Below are 20193 nucleotides of genomic sequence, written 5' to 3'. Positions count from 1 at the left end.
CATCACCCACCCCCCCACCACCCCACTTCACCCCCCACCCCCCCACCCCCACCCCACTTCACCCCCCCCCATCCCACCCCCACTCCCCCACCCCACCCCACTTCACCCCCCACCCCCCACCCCACTTCACTCACCCCGACCCTTCACCCCAGCCCAATTCACCCCCACCCCATCCCCCACTTCACCCCCCCCCCACCCCCGACTCTCCCACCGCACTTCACCCACCCACCCCCACCCCCCACTTCACCCACCCACCTCACCCCCCACTTCACCCACCCCCTCCACCCCCCACCCCCCCACCCCCCACCCCCCCACTTCACCCACCCACCCACCCCCACCCCCCCACCCCCCCCCACCCCACTTGACCCACCCCCCACTTCACCCCCCCACCCCCACCCACCCCCCACCCCCACCCCCCACTTCACCCACTCACCCCACCCCCCAAACAAAACCCAACGAGTCGCCGGTGCGAGAAGATCGTAAATAATCCACGGACACAAAATCGACGTTAAATCAAAATTTGACATCAATTCCCCTTGCAGGCGCGGCTATTTTGAGACGAAGTCGCAGTGCCCCATCGCCGACACGTGTTGCGAGTTGCTGTTGTGTCAACATCTCGCGGCGGGCACGTGTTGCGAGTTGCTGTTGTGTCAATATCTCGCGGCGGGCACGTGTTGCCCCGATCACAAGACTATCCGTGGCTAGGAGATGTTAACTCCATCGCCTGGTGTACAGGAGGTCGTGGGTTCGATCCCGACCCTGACGCCTGCTGCTGTATATTTGGAGTTTGCGTCTCTCTCTCTCTCACCATCATCACGGTGGCTAGGAGATGTTAACTACCTCGCGTGGTGTACAGGAGGTCGTGGGTTCGATCCCGACCCTGACGCCTGCTGCTGTATATGGAATCTGCGTGTCTCTATCTCATCATCATCATCACGGTGGCTAGGAGCTGTTAACTACCTCGCCTGGTTTACAGGAGATCGTGGGTTCGATCCTGACCCTGACGCCTGCTGCTGTATATTTGGAGTCTGCGTCTCTCTATGTCATCATCATCATCACGGTGGCTAGGAGATGTTAACTACCTCGCCTGTGTAAATCCAAGAGACAAGATTTCCCTTCACTTGATACAGTAAATTTGGCTGTGACGGTCCCACCTGAAGACGGAGACTTGTGTTGCCTCCGAAACGTCGTGATTTAATTTAGTTATTTTCATTTTTTATTATTTTATTTTAGTATTTTTTTTTACCTACGTGACTTTACCGACAAAACCTAAGAGTCTGCTGTGCTACTCACATAGCCGAGTAACAACATCGCCCAACATGAGCGGGGATGGCTCTGATGATCCAGTAGTAGATTGAACAAGGCGGTGGGGGGGGGGGATGTCTGTGCCCTCCACGTGAGAGAGATAGAATGCGGTGACACGATGACATTGAGATCTGAGTGGGTTAACCTGCGAAAGATGGTGTTTTTCTTATATTATTGAAAATAATTATTGTAGTTTTTTTAATGTTTTTTGTTGCGCGAGTGACTCACAGTCTCTGAAATAAAAGGAGGGTGCGGAGAGAGGCGGGGGCTAGGGAATGAGAGACCATGTACACACAAAAGTCAGTACCCCCTCGAGAATCATGACCGTATTCACCGGATTACAAGACACACTTTTTTGTCCCTTGAATATCAAATCAAAAGTGCGTGTGTGCGTGGGTGTGTCTCGGGTTAGGGATGCAGGGTGCGTCTCTGAGTCGACCTAGGGGAGGCCCAGGACCGGTTCAGATAATCGTCACCGGTGTTGGCCGTGAGCGGCGAATCGAACTCGGGAAAGCCAGGTTCGTAGTGCAGCGAAGCGCTAACCGCTGCACCACCGCTCCCCGACACACACGCGAACAAAGACAACGATACCCCGTATAGCCTTAACAGACTGTAGGGGCAAGTGCTGTTAGCGAGCACCTATGAAGGCCGGAACGGTACACGAGGGGGTGGGTGGCCAGCACCACACACACAGACACACGTACACAGAAAGACACACACGCACACACGAGACACACACACACATTATCTTGCCATTGTATTATTAATACACGAGTGAGAGAGAGGGAACAGACCAGCTTACTCTCACGTGCTCAGAGTACAGGATGATCGCGATATGAGCCACGGACGGTGACATCTGTCTCTGATTTTCCCTTTGCGAAGCAGCGATGACATTCCAACTCTCGTCGACATTGCAGTGTCACGGCTGCCGAGCACAGGCACAACAGCGCCGAGCGGCCAGCAACAAACGGCACCTAATACACGGCGTGAAAATTGAACACAAACGGCACAGCGAGTACTGTGCATGTACAGGACGCTTCAAAAAAATGTTAACACTTACACGGGGACTATCGTTTTTAATGGAAAAAGAACGGATAATAACATTGTAACATGATAACAAATCTTCTTGGTTCTTTCGGTAAAGTCACGTAGAAGGGAAGTAATAAAATAATAAAAATAAAACATTATAAAATAGTGAGAATTATTTTATTATGTTTAATAATAAAAATAAAACATAATAAAATAGTGAGAATTATTTTATTATGTTTTATTTGTATTATTTTATTACTTCCCTTCTACGTGACTTTACCGAAAGAACCAAGAAGATGATTCCCTGCCGTCACGAAAGCTTTAAATCGAAATGATAACACTTACACGGGGACTATCGTTTTTAATGGAAAAAGAACGGATAATATATATACTGTAACACAAGGCAGTAGCCATGGAGTCAACATTGGGGGGGGGGGCAAATCTTCCAGGGGGTATGGGGGTCCCCCCCCCCCAGAAAAAAAGCTACATTTTAAAACGAATTTCCTACCTAAAATATTACAGAAATCACTGACACATAGGACGGACTTTTTATAATTTTTTTACAGTAATGTCTAATAGTGTATTGTATTATATGCTCTGTTTTTTCTTTGTTTACCTTTTCTTGTTTCATTGTATGTAATGGCAGAGATTAGGGATAAATAAAGTACAACCATAACCACAATCGTATAAACAGAAATATATTTTATAGCAATATATTGGGGGGGGACATTTTGAGCATATCTGAATATTTGGGGGGATTTCCCCCCCCCCAAAAAAAAATATTATAATTACGGTCTTGCTATCTATATATATAAATCGTTCATGTCTGTCTGTCTGTGTGTGTGTGGACTTTGGTCCATACGCACTTTCATTGGACGGCGGTTGCCCCTGGCAACGGCTAGCCACGCCTTCGCCGCTTTCATTGGACCTGGCAACGGCTAGCCACGCCTTCGCCAAGGGCTGCAGTTTCATTGGACGGCGGTTGCCCCTGCCAACGGCTAGCCACGCCTTCGCCACTTTCATAAGCTCCGTATTTAATTAAATAATAGCCATTACACAGTATTGTTGGAGCGCTAGGGGGGGGGAAGGAACGCCACCCGTACCCTGCCTCTTCCAAGCCGACAATTTTAGGCGAGGCCGCAGGCTTTGCACGCTACTAGGCCTCGACACCCACCACGCCACTCTGAGGTAAATTCATCAAAGTTTTTCCTACTCTTCACTACACCCCCACCACAATGTGTGCTATTAATATTACTTTTAAACCCAACGCGCCAACAATCGATTACTTTAATGTTCACTGTACAAATACTCATTAAGCTGGGTGAGCGTACTGCCAGTCTATCATGTACACTGTAGCCTGCTTATTAAGCTCGGTGAGCGTACTGCCACTCTATCATGTACACTCTAGCCTGCTTATGAAGCTGAGTGCGTGTACTGGCAGTCTATAATGTGGACTCTTGCCTGGTTATTATAATCGATTCTTTATATGTTCTTTGTACAAACAGTCATTAAGCTGCTTGAGCGACCCCAGTTCGATTCCAACTCACGCCCACCACCGCTGACGATTATTAGAAACGGACCTGGCCCTCCCCTAGGTCCACTCAGCCTCAAAAGCGTAACTGCTGTCGTGTGTGAACATCGTCACTGGGGAGACAAAGGCGGCGGGGCATCGTGGATCCAAGTCCCGGGCGAAGCCGGGTCATGTGTATGTGTGTTTGTGTTTATGTGTATGTCTGTGTGTCTCTATGTATGTGTGTATGTATGTGTATGTATGTGTTTGTGTGTATGTGTGTCTGTATGTATGTGGGTTTTTTTATGTCTTTATGTGTATGTCTGCGTGTCTCTATGTATGTGTGTATGTACGTGTGTGCATGTGTTTGTGTGTATGTATGTGTGTGTCTATGTATGTGTGTGTCTATGTATGTGTGTGTATGTGTGTGTATGTATGTGTGTTATGTGTCTGTCTGTGTCTGCATGTATGTGTGTGTGTATTGTGTATGTGTTTGTGTGCATGTATGTGTGTGTTTGTGTGTATGTGTATGTCTGTGTGTATGTGTTTGTGTGTATGTGTGTGTATGTATGTGTGTGTATGTGTTTGTATGTGTTTGTGTGTTTACGCTCGCATTACACAAATGTGTTGCTGGTCTAAGGCGTTCCTCGCACAGCATTGCCGCTTTATTATTTCAGTCGTTTACTGCCTTACGCACCCTGAAAGTCGTGTGTGTCTGCAGCAAGCGCGTGTATGTGTACCTATGGACGCGCGCGCGTGTTTTGTGTAGGGGGAACGGTAGTGTAGTGCTTAGCGTGCTGTCTGTGTCTGTGTGTGTGTGTGTCTGTCTGTGTCTGTCTGTGTGTGTCTGCGTGTGTCTGTGTGTGTGTCTGTGTGTGTGCGTGTGTGGTGTGTGGGGAGCGGTAGTGTAGTGCTTAGCGTGCTGTCTGTGTGTCTGTGTGTGTGTGTGTCTGTCTGTGTCTGTCTGTGTGTGTCTGCGTGTGTCTGTGTGTGTGTCTGTGCGTGTGTGGTGTGTGAGGAGCGGTGGGTGTAGTGCTTAACGCTACGCTGCGCTACCAACCCGGCGAACCCAGTTCCATTCCCGCTCACGGCCACCACCGGTGACGATTATTTGAACCTCCCCTAGGTCCACTCAACCTCAAACGAGTAACTGGTGTGGCGTATTAACATCGGCACTTGGGAGACAAAGGCGGCTGGGCGTGGTAGATCCAAGTCCCGGGCGAAGCCGGGTCATGTGTATGTGTTTATGTGTATGTCTGTGTGTCTGTATGCATGTGTGTATGTATGTGTGTGTATGTGTTTGTGTGTATGTCTGTGTGTGTATGTATGTCGGTTTTGCCGCCGTGGTGGATCCAAGTCCCGGGCGAAGCCGGGTCATGTGTATGTGTGTATGTGTTTATGTGTATGTCTGTGTGTCTGTATGCATGTGTGTATGTATGTGTGTGCATGTGTTTGTGTGTATGTATGTGTGTGTGTATGTATGTGGGTTTTTTTGTATGTGTTTATGTGTATGTCTGCGTGCCTGTATGTATGTGTGTATGTACGTCTGTGGATGTGTTCGTGTGTATGTATGTGTGTGTCTATGTATGTGTGTGTATGTGTTTCTGTGTTTGTATGTGTGTGTATGTATGTGTGTTATGTGTCTGTCTGTGTGTCTGCATGTATGTGTGTGTGTATTGTGTATGTGTTTGTGTGTGTTTGTGTGTTTACGCTCGCATTACACAAATGTATAATGCGGGTCTAAGGCGTTCCTTACACAGCATTGCCGCTTTATTATTTCAGTCGTTTACTGCCGTATGCACCCTGAAAGTCGTGTGTGTCTGCAGCAATGGACGCGCGCGCGTGTGTTGTGTAGGGGGAACGGTAGTGTAGTGCTTAGCGTGCTGCCTGTGTCTGTGTGTGTGTGTCTGTGTGTGTGTGTCTGTGTGTGTGTCTGTGTGTGTGCGTGTGTGGTGTGTGGGGAGCGGTAGTGTAGTGGTTAGCGTGCTGTCTGTGTGTGTGTTTCTGTCTGTGTGTGTCTGCGTGTGTCTGTGTGTGTGTCTGTGCGTGTGTGGTGTGTGAGGAGCGGTGGGTGTAGTGCTTAACGCTACGCTGCGCTACCAACCCGGCAAACCCAGTTCGATTCCCGCTCACGGCCACCACCGGTGACGATTATTTGAACCTCCCCTAGGTCGACTCTGCCTCAAACGAGTAACTTAACTACTGTAGCGTATTAACATCGCCACTGGGGAGACAAAGGCGGCCGGCCGTGGTAGATACAAGTCCCGGGCGAAGCCGGGTAGTACAGCTAGTAACATGATAAAACAATGTAATGTTAATAGCTTCATAAAGTCAACGAGTCTCCCACTCGTTCGCCATCGTTGTCAACTCGTGCCTGGAATCTTGTCCAGGTGGTCTCCAGAGAGGCAGAACATTTCTCGTGGTTCCGTAACGAATTCTCAGAAGTGTGAAAATGTTTTTAAAGCGCCCTGTTCTGTGCTGTGTATGTGCAGAGCATTGCTATTCATATTCTTTTTCGGTAAAGTCACGTAGGTAAAAAATAAAAATAAAAATTAATAAAATAAAAATAAAAATAAAATAAAAATCACGACGTTTCGGAGGCAACACAAGCTTCCGTCTTCAGGTGGAACCGTCACAGCACGATAGCTGTATCAAGTAAGAGGTGACGGTTGCACCTGAAGACGGAAGCTTGTGTTGCCTCCGAAACGTCGTGATTTTTATTTTTTTTTATTTTACTTTTATTAATTTTTATTTTTTACCTACGTGACTTTTCCGAAAAAACCTAAGAATATGAATCCTTGCAGACCCTGGCAATGTCTGTTGTAATGCAGCGTGCTTTAATAATAATTTTAAAAAAAGTTAACACTTCTGAGAATTTTCAAACAACACCACAATACTCTTAATTCAGTTGTTTTTTTCAAAAACCAAAGAGTATGAATCCTTGCAGTCACGAAAACTTCAAATCTAGAATGATCACCACAATGAGTGTTAACATTTTTTTGAAGCACCCTGTATACTACACACTATGCACTACACTATCCACTACCCTACTATATGCAACTACAATATACGAACGCTATCCAGGGTGGATGAATACCCACCCACCAGCTCACTCGCTCGCTCGCTCACAAACAACGAGACGCGTCTTGCCTCTCTCGCCAGAGCGCTACCCACGATGTGACCGACGCCACACTTCACCACCCTCGCGCAGTTGGTCGGTACGAGCTCGCCCGGAGGTCCGGGGGCAGCCCCCGACGAAGCCAGGGACCTACTCCACCCCCCCCTTCTTATCTCCCTACCTCCCACTCACCGTCACCCTCACCAGCTCTGCATGGAACGATTATAATCCATTTTGTTTTTAAATCCTTTATATTAAGTTCACTTGCTTGCTTGCTTGCGCGCTTACGACCGTGCAAATCTTTCGGTCGTTTTTTAACCCACTTTTCCGTGATCCAATCGAGCTGACATTTTGCACACAGACTCGTTGTGCGTGACAATTAATTTTCGTGAAATTTTTTTTCCAAAATTTTACACTTTTTAGGAAAAAAGTAATTATATTTAATTACCAATTGCTTAATGGTGGCAGGCAATCATCTGACCCATAGGTGGCAGCCATCTCAAGCCAGAGGACGAGAGGACTCTAGCCGCCACGCATATAAAGGATTTAGAGTGAAAAACTTTGTTTTTACGGGTTAATTTTTTTAAAATGTGTAGAGCAGGGGTGTCCAAACTTTTTGCAAAGAGGGCCACATTTGATAAAGTGAAGATGCCCGGGGGCCAATAGTTCCTTTTGACATTGTTTTAACCACAAAAGTTACGTGGAAATAGACACTGTTCATAAAACAATTTTCATTGTCACAATTACCTTAATTTTTCAAATGACAATGTAACCAAATATAAGCCACTCAGGCAGACGTGAACAACTCTACAAACGCAATTCTGCCTTTCATTCAGTCTGATAACATTGAACAAACTGTATAGAATACCTTAAATTCCCATGAGTTTTATGATGTATTTATTCTGACAGAGCTGGCGAGCCATAAATAACACGTTATAAGACCGAAGCTGCGGGCCGTATGAAATCTGCTCACGGGCCGTGATTGGCCCGCGGGCCGGACTTTGGACATGCCTGGTGTAGAGGACACCCCCCCTACCCCTTTCTTGATGGGCGTGGGTATGAAGCTTGATGGACGTGGGTAAGGACGTGGGCTGCCGTGGCTGGACGCAAAGTAAAAAGTTGTGGGTACATATTTCTTGGTTCTTTCGGTAAAGTCACGTAGAAGGGAAATAAAAAAAAAATATATAAAACAAAAAAAATTCTAACGACGTTTCGACTGCAACACAAGCAATCATCTGATGATGATTATTATTGATTGCGATGATGATTGCTTGTGTTGCAGTCGAAACGTCATGAGAATGTTGTTTTATTGTTTAATATTTTTATTATTTTATTATTTCCCTTCTACGTGACTTTACCGAAAGAACCAAGAATATGAATCCCTGCAGTCACGAAAGCTTTAGATATAACAAAATTGTGGGTCCGTTAATGAACTCACACTTTGCCCTCTCGCAATCCTCAAATCTTATTTTGGCCGGGTCCTTCCCACCCCACTGCACCCACCACCACCACCAACACGGTCGTCGCTATAACACCTGAGACGCGCGGGGGAGAGGTGGGGGGCAGCTCGCGAAGAGAAGGGGGAGGGCCCCCCACTACCCCCCACCCCCCCACCACCCCCCACCACCACCACCCCCCACCACCCCCCACCACCCCCCACCACCCCCCCCCCACATCAGCGCTGTGTATATATTTATATACACGTGCGTGCCTGAGCACACGCACGTGTGAATATGTGTGTCTGTGTGTGTGTTTAAATAGGGTGCTCGCAAACAGCACTTGCCCCAACAAGTCTGGTAGGGCTATACGGGGGATCTTTGTCCTTGTGTGTGTTAAGTATAAGTGTGTCGTATATAGGCACACACACGTGTGTGTGTAGTGTGTGTGTAGTGTGTGTAGTGTGTGTGTAGTGTGTGTGTAGTGTGTGTGTAGTGTGTGTGTGTCGTGTGTGCTGTGTGTATACAAAGACCCCTCATATAGCCTTAACAGACTGTAGGGGCAAGTGCTGTTAGCGAGCACCTATGAAGGCCGGCACGGCACACGAGGGGGTGGGTGGCCAACACCACGCCCGACCGCCTTTGTCTCCCCAGTGGCGATGTTTACACATCGCACCAGGTACTCATTTGAAGCTGAGTCAACCTAGGGGAGGCCCAGGACCAGTTCATCGTCACCGGTGTTGGCCGTGAGCGGGAATCGAACTCGGGTCGCCAGGTTCATAGCGCAGCATAGCGCTAACCGCTACACCACCGCTCCCCATGTATACAGACACACACACATTACATCTGTAGTGTGTGCCGTGTGTGTGTAGCGTGTGCATATAGACCAGAGGTCGCAACCGGGTACCCGATACCCGTACCCTACCCGATACCCGGCCGTTTGCGACCCTGGTGCGGCCGGGTACGGGTACGGGTAGGCCGTGAGTCACTGGTGAGTATCCGTTTGTGAGTAGCCGTTTGTACAGGTAGGGAACGGCTACCCGTACCCGGCCGGGTACGGTTACGGGTACCCATTTGCGACCCTGGTGCGGCCGGGTACGGGTACGGGTAAGGAATCAAAACCCGTTTGCGACCTCTGATATATACACACACACACGCGTGTAGCTGTGTGTGTATATAGACACACACTACACACACGCGTGTAGCTGTGTGTGTGTAGCGTGTGTATATATTTTTAAAGCGGAGCGCGCAGAAGCAGCGAGTGGTTTACGGTGTCAGCGAGAGTGAGCGAGGAGTGTTTACTGCTCGCTGGCAACAACTGACGGGTCGCGTCTCGCTGTCGATTCATCGGCCCCTTACGAGAAGACGACACGGGCACAGCGAGCGAGAGAGAGAGAGAAAACACGAAATGATGAACGAAGTAAAGTGCCGACTACACTGAACATCTTCCTGTTTCTTCTGATCTTAGAGAGGAGAGTGCGAGCGACTTTGAAACAACTTTTATTGATGCCGGCAGCAGCAACAGCACTGGAGGCGATTTCGATACGAAACGCACAAAGTCACCAGCAACAAATAAGCGAACACGACGAAACAAAAAAGCCACGTGCCGCATCTCGACGCGACCCACGCGCAACGCAAAGACGTCACAACACGAAGACGTCACAACACAAAGACGTCACGTGGTGGTGGTGGTCGCACACGTCACGCCCGACAAGCGAGCACGCGAGAAGGTGAAAAGGAGTGTGAGAGACTTTGAGTTTTGAACAACTTTTATTGCCGCCAGCAGCAGCAACAGCACTGGAGGCGATTCCGATACGAAACACACAAAGTCACCAGCAACACAAATGAAAATAAACGCTACAAATCCACGCGCTGTGGCGCTAAAAGCACCACGCACAACGCGAAAGAAAAGCCACGTGGTGGTGGTGGTTGTGGTGGTCGTCGTGCATGCCACGGTGACGAGCGAGCGCTTCAGAAAGTGAACACCACGAGGGTGCCGTCCACGCTGATACAGAGAGAGGCTTGTCCGGCTCCCCAGCGTTTGAAGAAGAGGGAGAGAGAGAGGGAGAGAGAGGACTGCGAGAAGGGCTGGGTGCAGATGCAGCACTTGTCGTAGTAAAGAAAAATATTACATAGAAAACAGGGAGAACATAGACATAGAGTAGGGAGAGAGGGGTAGAGAGAGGGGGGGTAGAGAGGGGGGGAGTAAAGAGGGGGGGCGGTAAGAAGGAGCAGAGCGAGAAATATTTCGTGAAATCTTTCATTTAAACAGGGAGGGGGGGCACATAAAGCAAAGCATTGAAAAAAAAACGAAATGATGAACGAAGCAAAGTGCCGACTACACCGAGCATCTTCTTGTTTCCTCTGATCGTAAAAAAAAGAGAGAGGGGGAGAGAGGGGGGGGGGGGATGGGGGAGAGAGTTCATGCAAAATCGCGTCAAGGATGCTCGCCCCGGCGCCGAGCGTGTTCAGAAACGAGAGGCACTTTCGGGAACCCGCCGCGGTTTTTTGGGGGGAAGTTTGCGCAGTGCGCGAGGCCTTGGGTTGCGGCCCACGTTGGCAAAAAAAAATAAAATTGCGCGTGACACAATCAGTTTAAGTGATCATCAAACCAAATAATAGTCGAGTATCTTCTTGGTTCTTTCGGTAAAGTCACGTAGAAGGGAAATAATAAAATAATAAAACATTATAAAATAATTCTCACGACGTTTCGGCCACAACGCAAGCAGCCGTCCTCAGGTCAAGAACAGGTCTGTCGGAAAGACAATGTCGTTCATTCAGACGCTGTCTTTCCGACAGACCTGTTCTTCACCTGAGGACGGCTGCTTGCGTTGTGGCCGAAACGTCGTGAGAATTATTTTATTATGTTTAATTTTTATTATTTTATTATTTCCCTTCTACGTGACTTTACCGAAAGAACCAAGAAGATGAATCCCTGCAGTCACGAAAGCTTTACATCGAAAAATAGTCGAGTACTAACGCAGGAAATGCTACGAGTTCAATGACTCCTCCCGCAGCCTCTTTACGTCAAGATGCATTCAGCCAATTGGTTAACGGTGAGTTTCATCGGAATCATGTTTGCTTACACTGGAGAAATCCGATGAGCTGTGAAGCTCTTTCGTCGAAGGCGTCCAGTGGACACCATCTCAGAGACCGAGCAAGCGAAGGTCAAACCCCGGGGTTTCGTGTCCTCAAAATAAGCCAGGCAGACCATTCACCCCATTCGCATAAATGCATCTCACGCTACAAATACAGTCATACCTCGGTATACGACCGCTTTGGAATACGTCGAATTTGGTATACGACGTGTTTTGACGAGAAAAAAATGTCTTGGAATACGACGTCTTGCTTGGGATACGACGCGTTTGCTAGAATTTGTATGGGTCGGGGTGAGTCACCGCGTACCCGCGTAGACCCCGTTCACAACTCCTCCCCTTCCTCACCACCATCCTCGTAGGCTATCAACTCCTCTCAGCAAGGTAAAGTGATGTTACATTTCATTTTTTATTTCAATTTATTTATGCATTTTAGTAATAAGTAGTGTCTAAATTATTTTATACAACCCGATTAATCTATAATATGCCATAGCAAATATAATGTATTATATTCTGGAACGGATTTTTTCACTTCCCTTTATTTCTTATGGGAAAACAATCGTTTGGTATACGTCATTTTCGGTATAAGTCCTACCTTTTGGAAGGAATTAACGACGTATACCGAGATGCCACTGTATAAACAAGTACACGGTTACGCATTGATATTGTACACATCCCATCAGCATTGCAACAAACTCTGGACTGGTTTTGGACAGTGGTGGATCCAAGGGTGAAATTCATGCATCAGCCTTTAAGTTTCGATATCCCGTGTCTCATCAGCATGGTCAAGTTTTTTGCTGGTGAACTGCAAAATGTTAGATACGGGTCCTGGATCGCACTTCGCTCGACAGCCACAGATATTTATACGCCGCCGCTATGTCGGAAATGTTACCCAATAAATGAGCTGTCTTGAGAAGACACTTTGTCAACGTGAATCGTCAGTCAAGCCCACGTGACCTCCTTGCTCGAGTGAGCAATTGCTTACGCAGCAGCGGACATTCCTCATTCCTATGGCGGGAGGGGGTGGGGGGTGGAAGGGTGCGGGGAACGAGTCATTGCAGGCGACAACCACTTGTGGTGACTTCTCCACGGAGCGGTGGCGATTTTATCGACCCCCGGAAGGAGGGATGATGAGCTGAGTCAATAACAGCAACCCCCAAATGTATGAAGTTACGGGCCCGCGTGCTGTAGGTTCCTTAAAACAGTTTTTTGGTTTGGCCATGTTTGTTTGTTGTAGTACAGAGTTAGACTGATGGCCTTAATCTAAGTTGTCTTGTGGTTGTTGTTGTTGTTGTTGTTTGACTTGCATCCCACTGGGATTTTTGCACACAGCGTTGGTGTACGGTGCTTTTTCTGCAATATTTTGTTGTCTTTTCTTAGATTTTTTGTTTGAACATAGTCACTTTAAGATGTTTTCTTGTTTATGTTTTTGTTTTCTGTTTGTTGCGGTTGCACCCGATTCAAGAGCCGAATGGCTCACAGGGCTATACCTGATAAATGAATATTCTTAGGTTTTTTCTGTAAAGTCACGTAGATAAAAATTAAAAATTCATAAAAGTAAGATAAAATAAAAATCACGACGTTTCGGATGCAACACAAGCTTCCGGCTTTACCGAAAAAACCTAAGAATATGAATCCTTGCGGTCACGAAAGCTTCAAATCTAGAACTAATAAATGAACTTGAACTTAGCCATGAACTAGGCCAGGGGGTCTTGACTTGGGGGGTTCCATGCACCCCCTGGGGGTGCAAGATGCCCTTTCTGGGTGGGTGGGTGGTTGTGGGGTAGGGGAGGGGAGGCTTGCGGGACGTGGCCAACATTTATTTTTTAGAAGGTAAATAATCGAAAACACCGATTAAGCACGGGGACACGTTCAGTAACCACTTAGGTTGTTTCATCAAACCCTCGATGTATTTATTAACATGATAACAATTTTGTTAACGATTCAGAACCAAAAGGAGAGAGGGGATAGAGAGATGGGGGGGGGGGGGGTAAGAAGGAGGAGAGCAGAGCGTGAAATGTTTTGTGAAATCTTTCATTTTAAAAGGGGGGGGGGGGGGGTGGGGGAGGGGCACATAAAGCAAAGCATTGAAAGAAAAAAAAATAAAAAAAATAAATGATGAACGAAGCAAAGTGCCGACTACACCGAGCATCTTCTTGTTTCCTCTGATCGTAAAAAAAAATTGAGAACCAAATGGGTGCAAGGCTGCAGTGAAGGTGAAGAACCGTTGGTCTAGACATCACGATGTTGATTCTAAGTAGGTTTTTTCGGTAAAGTCACGTAGGTAAAAAATAAATAATGAAAATAAATAATACAAAATAATAGAAAAAATTGTAGAAATAAAATAATCTCTTGGGACTTCTCTTTACTTGATGCAGCTATCGTGCTGTGACGGTTCCACCTGAAGACGGAAGCTTGTGTTGCCTCCGAAACGTCGTGATTTAATATTTTATTTCTATTATTTTTTTAGATTATTTTTATCATTTATTTTTATTACTTATTTTTTACCTACGTGACTTCACCGAAAAAACCTAAGAGTATGAATTCTTGCAGTCACGAAAGCTTCAAATCTAGAATTTATTCTAAGCGTGGAGGGAAAACGCGGAGGACCCGGGGAGAAACTCCACGCAACCATTGAGCAACAAAAAGGTTTTTTTTTTCAGAAGCGCCCTGGCCACAAATGATAACTCAACGAAGTGGTTTCATCACGTGGCAATGTATAGCCGCCAACACACTAGACCAGTGGGTCTTCTTCTTCTTAACCTGGGGGGCACCGCTCCCCCTGGGGTTGCAAGATGCCCTTTCTAGGGGTGGGGGGGGGGGGGGTGCGAGACGTGGGCAGATCTTTAGTTTTTCAGAAAAGGTAAATCATCGAAAATTAAAACTAAGCACGTGGGCACGTCACGTAACGTCTTACTTTGCTCCCATCAAAACCCTCTGTTTTATTTATTGACAAACGTTTAAACGATTGAAAACCAAACGCTGTTCCAAGGCTGCAGTAAGTAAGTAAGGGGGTTAAGCGCCACTGCACTTTGGCAAATGTCTCAACGTTGCATCTGTGCCCTCGTCGGGAGTCTGGGTAGGAGGTGGGGGGGGGGGGGTCAGGAGAGGGAGGTAGAACAGGCAGCGAGGGTGGTGGGTGGCTGGGTAGGTGGAGTGGGTGGGTGTCTCGGAGATTTGCAGCCCTCCCAACTACTCTCCACGTCCCATCGCAGGGAGGGTGGGAGTCACTCCCCTCTCCTCCCTTCAGCTGATACCCTTAGGCCCCTTTACCCCCCACCACCACCATCACCACCATCCCCTCTCCCCACCCCACCCCACCCTCTACCCTCCACCGCCTCCCGCTGAGAGTTCATAAGTTTGAGGGGCTGGGGAGAGAACGCGGCATCTGTGGCGGACGGCAGCGCCTCGATCGTCGTCATCGTTGAAGTTCCCGTGTCTCCTGGCGCCTCTCTCTCTCTCTCCTCTCTCTCATCTGACGGTCGTGCGCGGGTGGGTGTCTGCAGAACTCGCTCACGCGCAGACACGTGTACACACACACACACGCGCACAAGCACGCGCGCGCGCACGCGCAGACACGTGTACACACACACACGCACGCGCAGACACGTGTGCACACGAGCACACGCGCGCGCACAAGCACGCGCGCGCGCACGCGCATACACGTGTGCACACGAGCACGCGCGCGCGCACGCGTACACACGTGTGCACACGCACCTGGACACTGGGGTGTTCTACGGCTGAATCGGAGGGACCGCGTCGCCGGACCGAGTCGCGTCTTCGCCAACGAATAGGAGGGGAGAGGGCACAAGCCCGAAGCTTGGTGTTCAGACTTCAACGTTCATGTGGTGCGTTGTGGTGGTGGTGGTGGTGGCGGCAAGCTGCGACGGGACAACAGGCGCTGGGCATTTAAACTCCGCTGCGACTACGAGTCAACAGCCGTGCGACTGAACCATCGGCGCGCACCCGGAAAAAAAAAAAAACCAAAAAACATTTCGTGCAAACTTTTAGTTTCTTCTCGATTCGAGGCTTTCGCGACTGCAGGAACTCATGCTCTTTTGGTTTCTTTCGGTTCAGTTCACGTGGAATAGAAACTACTAAATAACAATAATACATCACGACGTTTCGATCGCAACAGCAAGCGGACGTCTTCACGCGGAAGAAACCGACTGCTGTGGACGAGGCCTTAAATAGAACGAGAGGGGGGAGGGGGGTGCCGCTTTTTTCTTTTTGTTTTTATTCTTGCTGCTTTCACAAAGAGACACTTGCCGACAGAAGCAGCGTCCGCTCCACACGCTGGGGCGCGTTCGACTTGCTGCTGCTGCTGAAAGTTGTGGTGGTTGTGCTGCTGCTTCTGCTGAAGGTTGTGGTGGTTGTGCTGTTGCTGTTGTTGCTGCTGTTGCTGCTGCTGTTGCTGCTGCTGGGCACGTGTGCGTAGCAAGCCGCGCTCAACGGAGGTGAGGACATCGTTCCACAGCGCAGGAACGAAGGAGCATCATCATCATCACCACCACCACCACTACCACCACACCGGGCTCATCGTCTGTGTTGTTTGAACTCACCCACCATCACCACTAACATCACCATCATCATCACCATCACCACCACCACCACCACTACCACCACACCGGGCTCATCGTCTGTGTTGTTTGAACTCACCCACCACCACCACTAACATCACCATCATCACCATCATAAACACCATCATCAACACCATCGTCATCATCCACCACACCGGGCTCATCGTCAGTGTTGTCTGAACTCACCCACCACCAACATCACCATCATCATCACCACCGTCATCATCCACCACCGCCTCCCGCGCCACCGCTACTGAAACAGACCCCCCGTCTTCACCTCCCTCTACTCTCGGGGTGTCGGACGGACCGAGCCATTGAACTGATTGGCCTTGGAAGACTCCTGACCCTGGGATGGCGACCGCGATGGCGCTCTGCGGCGGCGGCGGCAGCGGCGGCTGCGACCTGACCGCGTCGTCCGCCGTGCTGATGGAATACGTCAACGACTTTGACCTCATGAAGCTCGAGGTCAAACGTGAGCCCTTGGACTTACACTCCGGCCATCACCGCCACCACCACCACAACCACCAGCAGCAGCAGCAGCACAACCACCACAACCTTCAGCTACAGCAGCAGCAGCAACAGCAAGATGACCTGTCCCAAGTTCGAGTTCGTGCGGCCGGTTCCTTACACTCATCTTCGCCGTCCCCCATGAGCACCCCGCGTAGCTCCGAGCCTCCGTCCCCTGTCCTCGGCGAGCCGAGCTCCGCGCCGCGTGCCGGTCTCCTGGTGGAGGACCTCTACTGGGTGATGAACCACGCGCAGAACCAGCAGGGCCACGGCGCGCTGCACCTGCACGCCCATCATCACCACCAGCAGCAGCAGCAGCAACAGCAGCAGCAGATGGTGGTCGACACGGTGGCCGCAGCCGAGGCGCTGAACCTGACCCCTGAGGACGCGGTGGAGGCTCTCATCGGCTGCGCAGTTCACTCGGTTCAGTCGCAGGGGTTCGACCTCCGATCCGGGACCCTCCTGCAGGCCGGCGGGGCCGGCGGAGTCCACTCGCCACTCGACCTCCTGCGTGATGAACTGCAGGACGTCGACAACACCGAGGCGCAACGCCAGCAGCAGCACCACAACCACCACCACCATCAGCAATTGCTTCTACACAGCGGCTGTGGCGGCAGTAGCAGCAACGTGAGTAGCAGCAGCGGTAGCAGCAGCAGCGGCAGCGGCATCGTCAGCGGCGTGGGACATCCGTGCCGGGGCGCTTGTTCGGAAGAGCGCTTCACGGACGAGCAGCTGGTGTCGATGTCGGTGCGCGAACTGAATCGACAGCTGCGCGGTCTCGCCAAGGACGACGCCGCACGCCTCAAGCAGCGCCGGCGGACGCTCAAGAACCGCGGCTACGCGCAGTCGTGCCGCCACAAGCGGGTGCAGCAGCGGCACCTGCTGGAGAGCGAGAAGTCTCTGCTGCAGCGGCAGGTGGATGAGTTGGAGCGCGAGCTGGCGCGCCTGTGCCGCGAGCGCGACGCGTACAAGGACAAGTGCGAGCGACTCGCCGGGTCGGAGGCGCCGCGTAGTCGGAGCCCCGTGTCGCCTGGCTTCTACCTGTGAGTGTCGGCGTGAGTGTCCCCGAGATACACACAGAGAGAGATGCACACAGAGAGACACACAGAGATACACACAGAGAGATACACACAGAGAGACAGACAGAGACATACACGTGTCGCCTGGCTTCTACCTGTGAGTGTCGGCGTGAGTGTACCCGAGATACACACAGAGAGACAGAGAGATACACACAGAGAAATAGACACAGAGAGACAACAGACAGAGGCATGCACGTGTCGCCTGGCTTCTCCCTGTGAGTGTCGGTGTGAGTATCCCCGAGATACACACACAGAGAGATAGAGAGATACACACAGAGAGATACACACAGAGATACACACAGAGATACACACAGAGAGATAGACAGACAGAGACATGTACGTGTCGCCTGGCTTCTACCTGTGAGTGTCGGTGTGAGTGTCTCCGAGATACACACAGAGAGAGACAGATACACACAGAGAGACACACAGAGATACACACAGAGAGATACACACAGAGATACACACAGAGAGACACACACACAGAGACACGTACGTGTCGCCTGGCTTCTACCTGTGAGTGTCGGTGTGAGTGTCGGTGTGAGTGTCCCCGAGATACACACAGAGAGATACACACAGAGAGACAGACAGAGATACACACAGATATACACACACAGAGAGATATACACAGAGAGATACACACAGAGAGATACACACAAAGAGAGATACACACAGAGAGACAGACAGAGACACGTACATGACACCTGCCTTTTACCTGTGAGTGTCGCGTGCGCGGGTATCTGTGTGAGTGTCGTGGAGTCAGCACAAAGCGTCATTATCGACGAAACGTGATTTGCGTGATTTAGTGTGTGTGTGTTATTGTTTACTGTGCTTGCATACCCGTCAACCCCTTATCAGTGCCTACCTTGTTACAGACCTTATCGCTCATCCCGTGCCCCTTATAAGTCTCAACGTTCATCCTACAAAGTCCCATCACAAGGGAGAAACAATAAACAAATAGATAAACACTTCATTTTTTTTGCTCAAATGTTGCACCGTATCGAAGCGGCTGTACTCCGTATGGACCTGCAAACTCAAATTTTTTCCCCTGCGCAAGCACGCGGGGTGAGCCGTACGGGTCGACCGCCCGTGCGCGTGTCCACCACCAAAACCCGAGTCGAACCAACTCGAGTCGCGCGAACTCGCCAATCGAACGACGCGTCTCAACAGCCAATCGGAGCTCGCCAAATGCCGTCGAGCACGTGGCGACGATGCAACGTTGAATTGTGAAACTCTGCCGCGAGCAACGGCGTGGGATTGCATGCAACCACACGCAACCGAACGACGCCCCAGGTCTCATAGCTCACGCGTGGACCCCGGCTGAAATAACTTTGGAGCGACTTTCCACGCCCGGAGTAGAAGTCGCAACCTCTTGCCAGGCAATGGATCGTCCTTACGGCTTTGCCCGTGGTGGAACTCTTGACTTTCGCTGTTCGTTGCGTGTCGGTGAACTTCTATGGCAGCCTCCTGGTGTGTAGGTGAACTTCTGCGATCTGGCCACGAACGAGAGCTCAACAAAACGTGGCCCAATCATTCGGATAATTTATAGCAGCAGCAGCAGCAGCAAAACTAAAATAATCGCAACAGTGGAAACGCGCGTGGGGAGAGCCTTTTGCGTCTCACCGTCTGGCCGCAGCTGCAGAGGCAGCAAACCGCACCGCCACCTTCAAGCTCGTCAAGACCAGCACATGAAGCGGCGTCAGGAGTGGCAGTGACCGAGTAGTTGTATCATCATCATCATCATCGCTGCGACGATGTCGTTAGATATTCGCACCACCACCACCAGCACCACCACCCACCAACCATTACCGTGTTTAATGTTTCATGCGTGCATCATCGGGTTGCTGCTGACATGCTGCCGTGCTGTTGTGCTTCATGGTCAACGATGTCTGATTTTATATTTATATTTTGTCTTAAGAGTAAGACGAGGGGGGGGGGGCAGTTGGGGGGCTCGTGGCCAGAGACTGAACGCGAAGACTGGGAGATCCTAACGGGTGGATTCACTCGCTGGCCGTGGATTGATTTGTCTTGGCTGTGTTCTTGTTGTTGATGTTTTTGTTGATAATTGGTTCTTTACCCTTCTATCTGGCAACAAAACTGACACCTTTTTGCAAGGAGTCATGTTTGCATAGACCGCAATACTGCAGGTATTGCGGTCTATACTGGCAAATGAGGTCCCCATAGTGATGTTTTTGTTGTTTTTTTTTGTTGTCGTTCGTAAAATGCCGCTCGTGCTCATGGCAAACGGATGTCCGTGACGTCACAAAGCACTCCGTTATGACGCGCGCGCGCGGGTCTCCACGTGTGATGACCTAGTAATGCTATTTTTCTTTGTGTAAATCCACTGCTGGATGACATGAACCCCCATCCCCCCACTCCCTCCAATGCCGTGTCGGTCATGGGGGGAGGGGGCGGGGTTTGGGTTGAGGGGTTGTTTTTAACCATACTTCACCAGATTTGAAGCTTTCGTGACTGCAAGGATTCATATTCTTATGTTTTTTCGGTAAAGTCACGTAGGTAAAACATTAAAATGTATT

General features: G+C 49.8%; 1 protein-coding gene across 1 annotated transcript; it reads left to right on the top strand.

Annotated features, from left to right (window-relative positions):
• The first annotated feature begins 14865 nt into the window (after nt 1–14865).
• On the top strand, nt 14866–20129 carry LOC133357956 (transcription factor MafA-like). Its single transcript, XM_061576174.1, has one exon. The coding sequence runs from the start codon at nt 16425–16427 to the stop codon at nt 17625–17627; it is 1203 nt and encodes a 400-aa protein (XP_061432158.1). The 5' UTR covers nt 14866–16424; the 3' UTR covers nt 17628–20129.
• Nucleotides 20130–20193: the final 64 nt, after the last annotated feature.

The sequence above is a fragment of the Lethenteron reissneri genome, chromosome 60, assembly GCF_015708825.2.
Source record: "Lethenteron reissneri isolate LAM-NWPU_2019-01 chromosome 60, ASM1570882v1, whole genome shotgun sequence".
In the NCBI taxonomy this organism is placed as follows: domain Eukaryota; kingdom Metazoa; phylum Chordata; class Hyperoartia; order Petromyzontiformes; family Petromyzontidae; genus Lethenteron; species Lethenteron reissneri.
This window is presented reverse-complemented; position numbering and strand designations above follow the sequence as displayed.